The following is a 16,367-nucleotide window of genomic DNA, read 5'->3' on the forward strand; positions in this document are numbered from 1 at the left end:
GTTTCACGACCAGGCTAATTGCAGTAACGCAATTCCAAGCGGTGCGGATATCGGCTCGACCTGGGGGATGCATATGTTGGGAGCACATAATGAACCGGGTGCTTTTGACGAACACGTGCGGTCTCGCCAAACCCGTGGTTAGTCATTACCGTCGGTACCAGGTAGACACACGATATCAACAACAAAAGCGCGGTGTCGGGAAAAGTTTTTGACCCGCGAGAGTTCGACGCGAGCTGTTGATTAAAACGAGAACTGACAGCAGCGGTTTAAGTGCGACGCGCACGCTTGAAAGTGCCTTTCATTATTGGCCGTCGAACGAAATCGCTGCTAGCTGTGGGAATGCTGTCGAACAACAAGGTCGTGGCAGTCTCGACGAGGGCAGGTAGAAAAGAGCGCCGCTTTGTTTCGCGCAAGTTCGGCGATCGGGTTTCGCGCGATTTCGTACTGCCCATGTTGCGCGATAACCTTACCTTAAGACAACGATATATTTTGTGTTCTTCAGTGTTTACAAGTTCCAACGAAACGCGGAAAAAAGTCTCTAGTTCGTTGAAATTTACCGGCATGAACAGAATACGAAAATTACCTGCGTTATAAAGCACATGTCACTGACATCTCAACAACAGTTTTCGCGCCTTACAACGTTTTGTTGCTTTAGAAAATGTTTTGATATAAGGCAACACTTTGTTTTCTGGTTGCAGTTTGGCTCACTCTGTTAACCAGGACCACGCTGGCAGATTTTCCTGAAGATGGGAATAAATTACGCATAACTATATTTTAAATTCAATTGTGGCAAAATGACTGGAAAGGTTGATGTTTTGGGCACGGTTTTGGATAAATTTTCTCTCGCTGAAAGTAATACGCTTTTAGACTTGGAAATTGGCTAATATATTGAGTTGTAATATTGATTTTTTTTTTTGCTTGAAAATGAATGTCATGCCAAATAGGTCGAGTAAATCGACATCATCTTAATGAAAACGTTTCGATACGCACTGGTATCTGTATGATTGACAGATAAAGTGACTGAAATACATTCAAACCTCCCAAGTTATTATTATCATTGACTTTGTTGTCAATTTTCACTGACTGGGAGTTTTTAAGGATTGCAAGAATCTAATATCACTGTCCCAAAGATACTTTTTGCATTTCATTAGTTGCCCATTTAGCAACAAACAAAGATGCATACTTACAGATTTCCTATTTTGTCAATCGCAAGATTTTTAGATTAATTTGCTTGAAATTAAAACAATGAATAAATTTAGTCTTGTTAAAACTGTGGATACCGCCAGCGGCATGTTTACCATCCAGAAAGAGCATCAATTGATAACCGTTAAATTTTCTCGCTACGCAATCTTTGAAACTAACACATGGGAAAGGCTTTTCAATATCACACAAAAACGCTAATTGTAATTCGATACCGCCCCTCTTCGTGTCTAGAATTAGAACCAACGACAACAACGCCAGCAACAATAAGCAGGAATCTTGCCGAGCCGGGACGAAGTCACGTAGTTTACCTCCCTTGCGTCACCAAGGCCGCTTCACTCGCAGACATAACCGGACACCCTAACGTTGATCATTGACACAAAAGACACCACTTCGCAACTAAACCGGTGGCCGCTCTTCTTGATGGGATGTGTGTGGGGGGAGGGAGAATTGCTCGTTAGCATGCCGACAGGTGGAACACTGAACCGCGGCGAGCGAAGCGACTATCTGTGCATCCTCGACATTCGAGACTTCCGCGTATCGACGTGATGCGTTTGACGCTGTAAGCGAACAGAGCCACTGTACAAGCCCAAGGGTATTTTGCTAATTGTCGTAAAATGTACCTTTAGAGTTTTCATGGAAGTTGGTCGAGGGGTTATCTTAAAACGCTGCTTAAAATCTATCCGACAACGCATATTCGACAAATATGTAGCACCAATTCAACGACTCCTATAGCAAATGGAGCGTGTGTTCTGTGTCGCATCTCTTTAACAAAGGTTGGTTGAATCCCGATCCAAAAAGGAGGATTAAAAGAGCAGTTAGAGGTTGGTCGTACATTTGTTTTCGTTAACTACGAGGCGAGGCAATGTTTACAGTCGAAGGTTCATCGAATCAGGTCTCTTGGCAACCGTGAATTGACTTTCTCAGCTAAGCTTTGGGTCACGACTCAAATTTCAATGGACAGCCTGCAGCACATCCCTCGAAGTTCGAGAAAACAAATTCGATTTTAATTTTAATTGTTCCACATTTTCCCGTAGCTTTCTGCACGAAACAAGTTGCCAGCAACTTTAATATAACGGCGGTGTTCCGTTATAGATACAGCGGCGGGCCGTGAAGCAGGCATTGCAATAAGACAAGTCGCTACTTTGCATCTCTATATGTTAGCCTGATTTGTCGCCTGGCAATATAAAAATGTAACTGTTTCCGCCAAGAATGTAAAATCATGAATTTATCCGCCAGGGGCCGTTTGGAAATTTACCGGTAAGGATTACGCAAGATAGCTATTCTCAGACAAGTTCATTGGGTCAATTTATTCCTTCACAATCTCGAACACAGTCACAGAGCACAAATAAGCCCAAACAAATGCCGTAAACTAGTTACCATTCCTGTAATAAGTTGACGCAACACCGCACTAGTAATCCGGTGTCAATTCCGAGGCGAATTTTGCCGGCACCAGTGGGCACCATGCTATGTGGGATAGTGTGTCAAGCAGCGCAGTAAAGGATTTCGACATAAGCCATGTGTCCCAAGTAACTCCCCTCCGTCATCCCCCAAAGGCGAGAGCTTCTTTGGCTTACACAGTTCAATTCAGGTCGTTTTGCACCGCGCCCTTAGCATAAAGAGAAAAAGCATCGAGCATCTTTCGGGGCAGGATAGTCGCGTAAACGGGCTACTCGCGGCGGGGTTATATTTGGCCTCGTCTCCTAGAGCCAGACCGAAATAATTTGCGCGCATCGCTCAGCCAGTCGCGTCCGAGCGCAACCTACAATCTCGCGAGGCCGACTGGCAATTGCGCACTTTTCCCAGACCAAGTTGCTTTTGAGGAAATCGCAATCGATGCACGCGAACACTATTAGCAAGCTGGCTGAACATATTATCCGCCATTCGCCCAGCTCCGGAGAACAAAGTACGTTGTCTAGATCTAAGATGTGCACACGAGCGCGTGTATGTATTAAGTATACGGTTTTGCAATCGTGAGAGACACCTATGGCTCGCGGCACTAAGGCTAAGTTTAATTTAACTTCGCGATAGAGTCTTAAGCCAGGCTGAAATTAACACCACTCAGAGCGTTATCAAGAAAAACCAAACCAAAATGTGTATTCACTCAGTATCAACCGATTGCCAGTCAACTTGTTTTAACCTACCTCGACATAAACTTAAAAAATACGGTGTGCAACAGTTAAATATATGTTTTTCACACAAACATAAATGTTTATTCGACAAGTATGGAGCATGTCATCGATATTACGCAGACATATATGTATATATATATATTAAAATGCTCAATTACGCAAGCACTTTAGTAAAAAAAATTAAACATTTGAATTACAAACCTATTAAGCCTTGACGTTATTCCTTTTAGTCACCTAACACTTCAAATTGTACCTCTTCACCTGAAATTGGGTCACCATCAATGTGTTTAGTGTAATTCATCCAGGCACAGACAAAATGAACTCAAATCATCAGCACGAACCGCATTTCGACACTTTCGCTTTCAGGTAAGTGACTTATTCTCGAAATTTAAATCAAAATTTCTCTGCAACCGTCACCGCCGTTCTAATTTCTGAGCAAATAAGGTTAAGCTAGGATAATATGCAAACGGTGCAGTTTCAGCAAGCAAAATACAGCGTACCTTCAGTACATTCGCACTATCGATTTATTAGCTCGACAGATCGACGTCAAATCTTCGCACATTTGTAAACGTAATATATTTTGAAAATCCGCACAACTCTCGCTTCAAGGCAACGTAGGGCTTTCCCAATTCTGAGCAGGCGTTAGGTTTCACTAATCGCCTAATTACACTTACTTGGCGCTGGTTAAGCACAGAGTGCGCGCGCCGTGTGTGTCTGGCCAGCCAGGCCCAGGGAGGCGCGCTGCAGTGACACGCACTGCTGGTGGCACATTTCAAAACATTCGCGATTGCCAACTCGCTCGCCCAGCGCCCAGCGCCCAGCGCCCAGCCCATATCACGCGCAGACGCATTGTCACGCCAACGCTGCGTCACAGTGCTGCTTTTGTCGGCGCGCAGACAGTCGCGCTGCACGTTTGTCAACTGACCTTTCGATGGCCGTCCCGCGCCCAGACTAAGTCGGATTTTCAGGAGCGCGGCGGCGAGGGCTGAAAGGCTCGGCGGCGGTGACCAGCAGCTAGACGTGTCGAGAATCCCCCGAGCAGTTGCTCTTTGTAGTGCACAAAGTCGAACCGTGCAAAACATTTGTGAATTGTGTCCTTCTATGTGCAAGGTATATGTATATGTCATCTATCAATGTGAATATGCCCCGACCATGTTACTCTTTTTCGCGATGTTATCTTCTGTGCGAACTTCCAAGCAAAATTCGGCTTTAAAAAGAGGAAGTATAGCGATACAACACACAAGGTAAATTGTCGTTAGCTGAATGAGAGCTTTTCCATTATAATTTGTTTTCCTTGTGCATTTTTAGCCATATCATTTATTAATAAAAAAAATAGACGTAACGAGAAGGTAAAGTCTATCCTCTCGGGAAAAAGTATTCGCCTTTCTTTGGATAGTTTTCCTTGGATAACGTATAACGTAGACTGTTGGTTTTTTAGATGCTAACCTTGTCCAAATTCCCCCATATTTAGTTCTGATTATACTTCAACAACGCTTTTTCTAAAAGTTGTGCTCTTTGTTGACTTAACTTCTGTGATTGGTTAAAAATAGACCCACTATAAAAGTCAAATTTTTACATGAAGAATTTTTTGAAGAATTGTACTTATTATAAGTGTGCCTTCAAAGTCAATAAAGCTTACATCCTTTTTCCGTGTTTTAAACTATTCTCGAAATTCTCTGCTGTCTTTGAAGTCTAAAAAAAGAATTTATTTTAATTCCGGTATTTTGAACATAAGCGTTGTACAAATTATCATGCCCGACGCATATTGCGCAATCGAATAACCTTACTTACGTATTTTCTGTCTGTGACATCACAGATATTTCTTAAAAATAACACACGCGTCGCCAGCATCTAGTTATGTAAGACCACAGGTTTTAACCGACTAATGTAACATACCGCTTCGGGAAGGGGAAAACGCTCTTACAGAATACAGAAAAAAAGCAGCTTGATTGGCATGTTCACGGCTGCGACGCGCGGTTTGATAATAAAGCGAGAAACGATGCTGCGACATTTGCTTAAACCAACAGCGCGAAATCGTGCAGAGGTGAAGATACTTAAACACAACTGCCGCTCTGCTCGTACCGCATCACACCGCCGGGTAACGTGCGGCAGTGCACGGGCGGTAAAAACAACAAAGCACGCCTACGACCAAGCCTTTCGCGAAAGCCACATCCTCTTTAGAGTGCTACGTACAGGAACGGCAGATAGGCAAGAGGAGCCTGCGTCTGCACAGCCCACTCTCCACATTTTCATGATACGCATGTTAATGTATTGCGGCCGCATACTGTAGGTGTGTCAGCAGTGGCGGTTTACCATTCGGAACCAGTCTCCGGACTACCGAACTTGGTACAAGCAGTGGTGGGATTCAAATTTTTTGTCAGCTGGTTCTATCACAAAAGTTATATTTTTCAGCCGGTTCTGTTGCAAAAGTCATATTTTTCGGCAAATCTTTCAAGTAATTGTATAAACAGGATGCAAATCCCATCACTGCTAACAGCTACACTAAAAAGCAAAACACGTGAACTTCTTGGACCTTAAAAATCGGTGTGTTAGATAAGATGCAAAAATCCATTGAAAGCAACCAGTAATGCTAACCGGTTCGCCGATCTCATAAAATTTCGTGAGACGGTTCTACAGAACCGGTGCGAATCGGCTGAATACCACCACTGAGTACAAGCTATCTTATTAACAGCAGTTTCCTTGGACAGGGATGTTTACATTTGGCCACAGAATAATTTCACTTCAACATACAATAGTGAAATTTGGAAATATTTTAGGCGATGACGTTCTTAGTAAAATGTGCCACGGAGAGTTATCTCGAGTAATATTTAAAGTTGAACGAACACATTGGTTTCAATAAATCTTAATGTTGTAGAACGTTTTTTTGTTGGTTAAGCTATACAGTCAGATTACCCAATGAGCTGCAGCAGATTTGTTTTTGTCATCATGCAAGCCAATCGACGTTTGATGCCAGGGAAGGTTTTTGGCAAATATTGGCAAACATGGAACAAAATACTAACCGAAACTTTCATACAACAACACATCAAGTTAAGTTAAAGTGCACAGAAATCCAAGTTAATTTTAAGCAAAATTTACAATTCGCGTAAAAGCCTATAATGCATTTTAATTATGCATTTTAGTTGTAATTTAAGACATAATTTGGAAGATTGTCCGTCGATACCACCCCAGCTGATTCGTTTAAATATTGATTGTTCCTAATTTTGATTTTTTGGTGTGGTTTAGCAAATGTATCATTTTTCCATTAGATGTATACAGGTGATAGGAATTGTGAATAGTTTCCTGAAAAATTATTTCATAGGCCAAAAGTCAAACCGTTTCTCGCCAGCCAAAATTTTCCTATTTAACACTGCCCAATAAAATATATTCCAAAGGTGTTAATTCGGCCATAGTACAACGATACTACTGACAGAAATAATTGTGTAACGTCCAACACGATGCGTTGGGGTACGATCAAACCGCCACTATATAAGTTCGGGGATTTTAATGAATTAGTGTCGAGGAAAAAAATAGATTTTAATATGCAGCTTTTGAAAATTGGCTTAAACTATATAGAACACCGTTTCTATGACTTCTTTACGAAATATATTTTTTATTAGTTTATTACCAAGTTTTAATATTAAGCAGACTTTGCTGTTGTTAAAGGGTGACGAAATGCTATACTAAATAAAGTGATTTTAAAATTTCCGGAGATCTGTCCAAACACAACAATCGATCGGACATATTGTGCGCTAGATCGGTGTTTTTTTTTCGTTACGAGGCAGTGTAAAGCAATTATTAATCATTAGGATTGACTATCTTGGCTCTTTATTACTGCTTCGATAAAGTTTAGTATAGCATCGTTAAAATGATTAAAAACGCAAACTTTCTGTTGATTTAACGCATATTAGGCTTTTGTGACATTTTTAGGGCAAATAAGGACCTCGGCAGTTGAATGCGAATTGTCTGGAATATGATTGGTCAGCGACAAAGTGGGCGTGTCTAGGAGGTAAACAATACGAGAGACGAGAGTAGTTGACGCTGACTTTAGGTCGCCGCAACTAAGGATATCATTAGGCTTTCGAAGTTACTGAATGTTCCTGCTTGTTTTCTTTTAAATAAACACCTTGCATTGCTATTTTAAACAAAGGGACGTTCAGACCTGGCGCTGCTGTATTCCTGTAACAGACAAGACACGGCTAAGATTTAAAATAAACAACTTACTTCTTCCAAGTGAATTTGAACTTTGTTGTCGACTTTAACCATGAACAAACAAAATAATGTAAAGAATAAAGAACGCTCAAAGCTCAATTGAAACGCAATTGTTGTTGATATTGTTTCTGTTTGAACTTACTTTCTTTACTTAAGCTTCCAACCGTACCGGTAATTTTTGATAACCGATAAAGTTAACTTGAATATATGTTTTCTAAATGACTTGAAACTCACTCTCGTAAGCCGTACTATTTTTACTAATGTGCATGTATGAGGCAACTAACACGATTAGTTATAACCACAGAAAACTCTTGTCTAAGACATTTCACAAACCGTATGCTCCGGCGCCACCTCGCGGTCGCCAGTTTGAGTTGATCCTGGCCGGCGGATGTCGCAGCAGCAGTGGTCTCGTGAACCTCGCCGTATTACGCAGCACACCAGGCCACCGAGAAGAAAGGTCATGACAACCAAGGTGGCGGCCAAGGTGACCTTGACCGCACTGCTGCCGTAAGAAGACGTTGTGACCACCGAGGGCGACGGTCTACCCGGCGTTCCGTTGTGCACGACAGATGACACTGAGAAATTGAAAATCTTACCTTAAATCAATCGTATAACATTTATTTCGAAAATAGGAGAAATGGAAAATGTCTCAAACATAGAATAATTTGTTTTGGGTCGGTAAAAAAGGTTCCATCGAACGTTGAAGATGTTTGTGGGTAACAATTTTATATTTTAATTTTTATCACTTTCATTTGGGGTTTATTATTTCCTATTACGACGATTTACTGAAATTCACGATTAATGAAATCGGACTTTTCATGGCATTTTAGTTGTGGTAAATTATATTTGTAATATCCGTTTTGTTATACTTCAACCCTGTGAAATATACAGTTAATATGGCAGTTTGTTGTTATCTGTTATGGCTTAAATTCCGCAAATTATAAAGTAGTTTTTAATGTTTGGGTACGAATTCCAAACATAACTAAGAACAATTTTAAGGTGCGTGATTCATGACCTCCAAACAAAAGATAGTAGATTAAATTAAAAACTGAAGTTCAGTTGAATACACCATCAGTTATAGCATATACCATATATTACTTTCAACCGCCAAACAGGAATTCTCAAGAAAAGCTGCAGCAACCGGTAAAAAACAGCATGTGCGTTTATATAGGCGAAAAAACGTTTTAAACGGCGCTGTATAAACAAAGGATTCATGACCACGGGCCGCCGTCGGGAGATTTGCAGCACAAAGCAACTTGGCTTAACCCGCGATTAAGCGCAAATCAAACAGGGATTCGAAAACGCGAGATAATCTCGACCCGATAACGCCCGAAAGCAGCAAGGGACTAGACTGGTACGTGACCCCGAGTTCAGAGGTCACGCGGTTATGTTGTTTTAGCATCGCGCGGCTATATTATGGCAATTTTCCGGTGCGACCAGCTAATGACGGATAGACTGGAAGGCTGGCCATGAGTTTTGAATTTTTTTCTCAGCTACACTGGAAACGTCAGGCGGGAATAATGTTATGCTGTTTCGCAGAAATATTTTTAACCACGGGGAATACAAATCTTTTCGGACAGTGATATTAGTACAAAACTACAACTTTTAAATCATCTACATACATAGGACTTGCTTTGGATCTGTGATTATCTCAATGCCACGCAATGGTAAATTTTTGCGGTTCTGAGAAAACCGACTAAAGAAAGTTAAAGAACCTATTGAAGATGTATTGCAATATTTTCTACTAATAGCATCGGATTGGATTAAACATTGTACCACGACCTTTTAATCAAAGATAATGGAAGCGACTATCCAAATGTGGGACAATTAAAAGGTTTGTCCTACCTTTTAACGAAATTTATTTGTATCTAGAAATCGAATTGTTTAAAAAAAATCAGGAAAAATAAGGAATTAGTCTCATATTTAGTTGAGATTTTTTGGAACGAGATCGGTAAATTCAATTCAAGGAAGGAGTTGTCGTTATCTCTATAATAATAAATAGTTTAGCCTACAGGGTGTGACAAAAACGTAAAAGGTACAATTTAAATGCCGACACCATTAATTAATTTAACTAATTGTAGTTATAGTGTTTTGTTGTACATAGTATAGAAGGACGACAAAACACTACAACTACTTAGAGGTGCATACTTACAGCCGGAGTGCGTACCGACGACAACCACCAATCCACCTTGTTTTTATAACCGACATTTACCTTTGATCTCAATTTACTAGCTATCTGATTTACATACAACGAGAAAAAGTGACCGAACATCCTATATGGTATTTTAAAGATCGTTAAAATTAAATTTGAGACGAGGCCGGGATACATAGACAAACCTCCGCAAAGCTAAATAGACGCATTGGCGCGCAATAGTAAAACAATTTCGCCTGTATGACCAAACGCGTGTTATCTAAAAAATACACTGCCAGGTGGCAAAGTACACACACAGAGCTCACAACCAAAAACGTGACCGGCAATTGAATTTTTGGCAAGCTCGTCATATTGGCCCCTTCAAGGCAGCGCCGTTGCGAAAACATTGCAGCTTGAAGGTAATATCCCTAGGTCTTGGCGCCCCAAATGCATGGCTTGTATTTGAAGTTGGCGAGGTGCAACGGACACCGGCGAACTGTGGCGACCTGGCGTTTTCGCTTGATCGAGCGGACTGTTACCGGCTTTATATACCTTGCGCGTCAATTGCCGTCGGCAAGGTAACACACTGAAGTTGTGCTTTAGCGCCACTGTTTGATTTCTAGTCGAGCGACCGATATACATTTTTAACGGGAGAAGCATTTGCCGGGAATATAAAGACAATTTTCAGCAAAATATCCCAAGTTTAACTGAATTGGTTTCAGAACCGGTAACAGACATATGAGAAGAAATCTGGAAACAGTTTTATTCGTAGCATTTGGTGAACGTTTCGAATGATTCCTGATTCATGAATCAAAAATTTATTCGTTTGTTTTAGAAATCACTTCTTGTGCTTATTTTATTAATGATAATAAAAATTCTCATTGAAAACTTTTGTCTGATCGTTAACTTTGGTCCAAATTCTTTAGCTACTCAAAATATAGGTATTAGATCGGCACATGAGATCAAGTTTTTAGGAATAGCTATCAGTGCCATCAACAGGTATCGGGTATCACATATCGGCTCCCATCTGAATTTTTCAGAGACTAATTTAATTTAGACCCATTCAACCTTGCAGAACTTATGTTTTATGTGATACATTATTCCAGAATTGCTAAATTGGAAAGTAATTGTTTAACCAAGAATAGTAAATAATTTAACAACATTGGGTTGGCGCCAATAACAGTGTTTTGGAGATCGTACTCTAAACTATGCACATAGTACTTTCAAACTGAATGTGTGGTTATTTCGAATGAACAGATTTAACTTCTTTGCAATCTTAAGAGTTGTTTATTCGAATTATTACCTGCAAATTTTTAAACGACGGCTAAATATGGCTAGAACCCCCATAGTCAGTTTGACATACTTTAGCTAAACAATTTTCTTTATAGTAGGAGGTTTTTAAACGCACAGACGTTACAGTATTTCGTACCTGCGTAGTACGATCAACATTTCGTTACTGGGTGATGTGCGGCAATTCATTATACGCCGCTATGGTTTTCAGGATGACGGCCAGACTGTAAACAAGAAAACTACGATTTCACTGCGTACCAGATTAAATAGTTCGTGTAGGCAAACATGCATTGCTTCACAATCAAGTGAGATACAAATTCGTTGCCCTACATATCATAAGGTCCACATCACTGAGCAAAATATAAGAAAAATACAGTTGAGTCTGCTTACCGTTTTGGAGACGGTTTGGTCTCCTTAAGTTGAACACAAGATAGATGCGCTTGGGAAATTCGTTGGGACTGGTGCTAGTCGGCCATCTAACATCCACGATTAGTTTGTTAAGCAAAGAAAATAAACAAACTTCGCCGCCGGACCTGCGGAATAATAAACAATATATATATATGCAGTCAAGACCCCGTCGCTGAATAGAGGCGACGATAATAAATCTATCTTAAATATCCAGCTCAAATGAATCCTTTCTACCGAGTAATGTACAAAACGCACGAAATATTCGGCGCCAGAATGTCGTTAGTCAGGTATGGGGACAAAATTTCCTACAAATTGGAAATTCATTTACTAATCGCTATCAAATAGACCGGATATTGAAATACATCTTTCAAAATAGTGCGTTGTTTTTGAAATTGTGTATTTTTCTAACCACTGAAATATAAACGCGAAGACGTTTTGTTTGTTTATAGTAAATTGAAAATCATTTTACAAACTCTAACCCTAAACCTAGTAGGTCGGGTCTACATACAACATAACGGAGCACGAATAGTATCGCCCTAGTATCTTCTGATGAAACAAATTGCCTCCCTCCCTCCCCTTTCCGTTATCACTACAGCAATCTAAATTCTCTCGTTTCCTTACATTTTAAACGCTAAAGTTAAACCAGTTTGTTAAAAAAAAAAACACTCACAATTCGGCGTCAGCGACGTGGTCCTCTTGCCCAGCGTAGGCTTGGGGGTTCCCCTTGGCGTCCTGAATCAACTGCCAGGCGCAGACCTCTTGCAATAAAAACCACGATTGTTGGCCGTCCTGCGCTGAACGGCGCGCGCGCGAGTGCTCTTTATCGTTACCCGTTGCAACGTGCGCGCCTTTGCGCTTATTAATAATCCTTATCGCGGCGTCGGTGCTTTCCCCGCGCCGCGAGTCCGCCACGCCGCGCCAGGAAGGGGCACCAAAGCTCGTTTGCATAAGTCGCGTGTCGCGCCGCTGCTCTTGCTGTTCCGCGTCGCGTCGCTGGCGCGAAAGAGTGCCGTTCCCCTGCCAGATCAGCAGCATTGGAGAAGCCGCGTCCGACCCGCCGTCGCACTTTGATGAGTTGTACTCGTCGTCGGTCCGTTGACGGCCGCAGAACTCAGGCCTACTCGTGACGGAACCCGAGTCTGCCGCGAACACCCGAATATCGACCAGCCGGTCAATCGATGCTCGCATACAGAAGCGGAACGAAGGAAACTGTTTTTCGGGGAGGGGCGACGTTTCCGCGCCCGCGTCGGCGTTGTCGCTTGCTTCGCCGCCGGCGCCGCCCGACGCAAGATCGCATACGATTGGCTTTGCGTCACGTGATCCGAGGTGACATTGCCAGGAGGAGGTCGATGTCACTACAACGTCGCAACCGCCTGCAATAAACAAATTCGCATTATCGACGGGCAACCTCGCCAACAAACGTGTATAACGCGAGAACAAATCAGTTATTTATGCCGTAAAAATTGTAGCGACATACCTACACTTCCTGCAACAACAGGAAAATTTCACTCATTTTCATCAAACGTATTTAAATCCGGACATGTAAATTGTCTCACAAACTGACGTATTTCGCTTTTTAAAACTACATTTATGCGTTGAGCCGGAAAACAATATCTTCAAACACTGTTTTTTTCCTATAAGCAAATGTCATTCGCGAATGGCGGCACTTTTTGTTCTTTACAATTTTTTTGTTCTTTAAAATTTTGTTCTTTACAATCCTAGAATCATAATGCTTTTTTAGTGGGTGTTTATGACTGCATATGCTATAGATCTGTAAAACTATAGTGAGCAGAAATAAAAGCGCAATATCATATTAACGTTTAATCAACGAAATGCCAAACGAAAAAGAACACGTGCCCGGCGACTAAGTTGCGTAATTTTCTAGTTTAGAACTCTTTACGTGCAATATACAGTATATCGCGAAGCCTCTAATACGGCTTTTCTGGATTCGGTTTGTATTGGAACGCTGGACTAAAGAGTTCCGACAGAATATGATGGCTAGGGCCCGCAAAAGTCAATAAAGTTAAAATTTTTTAAGGACCTTGTCTGTCCACGAATCAAAGAATAAAGTTGTTTTCAGCACCTAGGGGACTGTTTCTAAGAAGTTTATAGGTCAAAATAAAGTTAAAATTTACAATAAAGTTAAAAGTTTTTAATAAAGTCAAAATTTGTCAAATTATTTTGACAAAGTTTTTGTGTTTCTTGAGAGTAATTTTTGCGAAAATCGTCGTGAAAGCATTGTAAATCAGAAACTGCGACACAATTAACCTATAAAACCAGGAAATATGTTACAATGCTCACTTGAATCAGCAATAACTTTTATCGCAAATTGTCTATTTTTTTATTTATTTTTTTTTTATTATACGTATTTAAATAATTCTTATAAAACACTTGATCTTGATAAACGTGGTCTTTTCGAAGATCAACAGTTTGTATCGCCAAAAAAAAACCCACACACTTTTTATAATCCATAAAACACCTTGACTTTGCGACAAAATATTACGTTTGGGTCTGAAACCGACAAAAAAAATAATGTTTGGGTAACTGGCATCAATTCAGTAACTGGCATCAAAGGAAGAACTGTGGCCTCTACAAACAAGCAATTTCGTTAGAAGTTAAAAAAATTGTTTTTTAGGTTAAAATAAAAATAGCCCTTACGATGGCTCGTATTTCGAGGGGGCAAATTTGAAGTACCAACTGCCAAGCGCGCCGTCAGTCCGCAAATGACCCAGAGTGGGGTGGGAGTGTTTGCGCTTGATATATAGCTATTCTATTGGCTTTCCGTGTTGCTGCGCGTTTTGAATTTGTAGGATGTTTTGGCGAACGTGTCAATATTTTACAACAGAAGTGTACCGTTTTACCGGCGTATTGCAATTTTCTGTATTTTTGCTGTTATTTGATCCACTTTTTATTATTCAACTTATTAATTACCAAAACAGGTATCCACATTATCGCAATGCACGCAGTAGCCAAGGGTATACCATTACAATAAAATGACAAATAAAACCGTGATTAAAACCCCCAATGAAGTTTGACACACTTTCGTCGCATGTGTATTAAAAGAAATAGTTGAAAAACTTACAGAATGGGTGAAACGTTTTTATCGACTGCAGACTGCATCGTTTTGACAGCAAAAATAAGGAATACAAACAGCTTTCCAACTGCATTCTCCACTGGCTGAAAAATATTACAATACAGCCGTGTTGGACTTAAATTTACAAAACAGCCGTGTTTCGACTTTTTGTCCTGCAACTATTAATACCTCCTCAAAGCTTATGAATCGTCGTCAAGCACACTTTTATTTTCAATATATTTCATGTTCCTCAGCATAGATTCTTGGCAGTGTTCTGAGTAACTAAAAATATGGTGCAGCCACTGTATTCAATCACCTTGACCTAAGTTGCATTCCGAAAGAATTCCACGATGTTCAGTTATTTGAGGTAAGCACACTGAGAACGGAACTTTTTTTAAACCGAAAAATGTTTTGGGAGCTTCTGAAAACCGCAAAATGTTTTAGGCACAAAACAGTCGAATGCAGGTGGATTATAAGTCAATCAAAAATCGACGTTTAGGTGCATCGACAATAAAGGTAAGTTTTGCTAGCTTCTTTGTTGCACGCCCACTTACATGTAACCTCACTTTTAGCGTAACAATTAGCATTAAAGCGATGTGTATGTTTTTTATTTACTTTGGTGTGTTGGTATTAAAAAAAATATCTAAAGTTTTGATTACGATTCAACGCTGGTTACTTTAACTGTTAACATGCCGGAATAACTAATAAATTGGTCCAACTATGACTTTTACTGTTCTTGTTCTTGATAATGATTTTTATGGATAGCAATGGCAGGTTTTTTTATTGAATCCACGGCAAATGATTTCGCCTGTCTATGACCTTAGCAATACGCACAAAACAACTTTAGAAGTGTTTTTAAAAGGTTTAAATCCCTACTCGTCGAGATTTCCATCTTTTCTCCCCGCGCCTCTGGTTTGCATACAACTGAGTCAGAGAAGCACCATCGTGGGTATGTTTTCGACGACGGCCTTACAATTCGTTGTTGTGATTGCCAACTAGCTTCCTCCATTGTACGCATTCCCTTCAGAACAATGTATTGTTCGCCTTAGCCTTGACGTAGGTTCGTGTTGAAATACAAACGAGCGGAAAAAGCGAGTATAGGTATTGCAAGCCAAACTCGCCAAGGCATATGTATGCCTTTTGAGGATGAACGCACTTCGTACTTCTGAACGGTAAACAGTAAAAATACAACCGTGCAAAGTTTTATCGGTTCACCTTTCAAGGAAGGATTCGCCCGCAAGCATCACAAAGCTACAAAAAGTGCAAGATTCAACTCACAAACTCGGACTTCATGTGAACTATAGTTTAGTGTGGCGGCTGTACGACATTTAAATAGGTTGATATATCGGTGTTAAACTGTCACATGTAAATTGTTTAGCTTTAGATTATACCACCAATTCAGCGATATCGAACGTCGTTCATCTGCGTTGTTAGTCAAGATGAAACAAAATTAACCTGATCAGTTAAATTGCAAAATCATAAAAAAAAAACTTAACCATAGTAGTGTGGATCTGGAACCAAACTATCGGTGTCCATTCGTCGATAAGGCGAACCCCTAAACGCCGCGAAACTTCCTTGGTGAACGCCGAACAAGCCAACCCTGCCGTATGCCGTATGCCGTATGCCGTATGCCGTATGCCGTATGCCGTATGCCGTATGCCGTATGCCGTATGCCGTATGCCGTATGCCGTATGCCGTATGCCGTATGCCGTATGCCGTATGCCGTATGCCGTATGCCGTATGCCGTATGCCGTATGCCGTATGCCGTATGCCGTATGCCGTATGCCGTATGCGAGAGTGCTGAGCTGACGAACGTGATGGCGGCGACGTGTGGTCGCGTCTAGACGAGGATCGAGTTCGCTTGGGGGTGTACAATTGCCTTTTCGTAAGTTCTGGCGAATATTTTATCGACGGTCGTTGCAGG

The 16,367-nt window shown here is 40.9% G+C and overlaps 1 protein-coding gene across 2 annotated transcripts in view; it reads right to left on the bottom strand.

Moving 5' to 3' along the window:
- LOC146164474 (uncharacterized) overlaps positions 1 to 16,367 on the bottom strand; it is a 38,539-nt gene that overhangs the window by 15,012 nt on the left and 7,160 nt on the right. For both annotated transcript variants that reach the window (XM_083381953.1, XM_083381952.1), the window contains exons 3-5: positions 12,041 to 12,743; positions 11,353 to 11,495; positions 7,875 to 8,116 (exon numbers count right to left, since the gene is read on the bottom strand). In XM_083381953.1, the coding sequence (XP_083238079.1) occupies positions 7,875 to 8,116; positions 11,353 to 11,495; positions 12,041 to 12,743 (1,088 nt within the window). The remainder of the gene's footprint in view (positions 1 to 7,874; positions 8,117 to 11,352; positions 11,496 to 12,040; positions 12,744 to 16,367) is intronic.

Source organism: Ascidiella aspersa, chromosome 2, assembly GCF_963924565.1.
Source record: "Ascidiella aspersa chromosome 2, kaAscAspe10.2, whole genome shotgun sequence".
Classification (NCBI taxonomy): Eukaryota; Metazoa; Chordata; class Ascidiacea; order Phlebobranchia; family Ascidiidae; genus Ascidiella; species Ascidiella aspersa.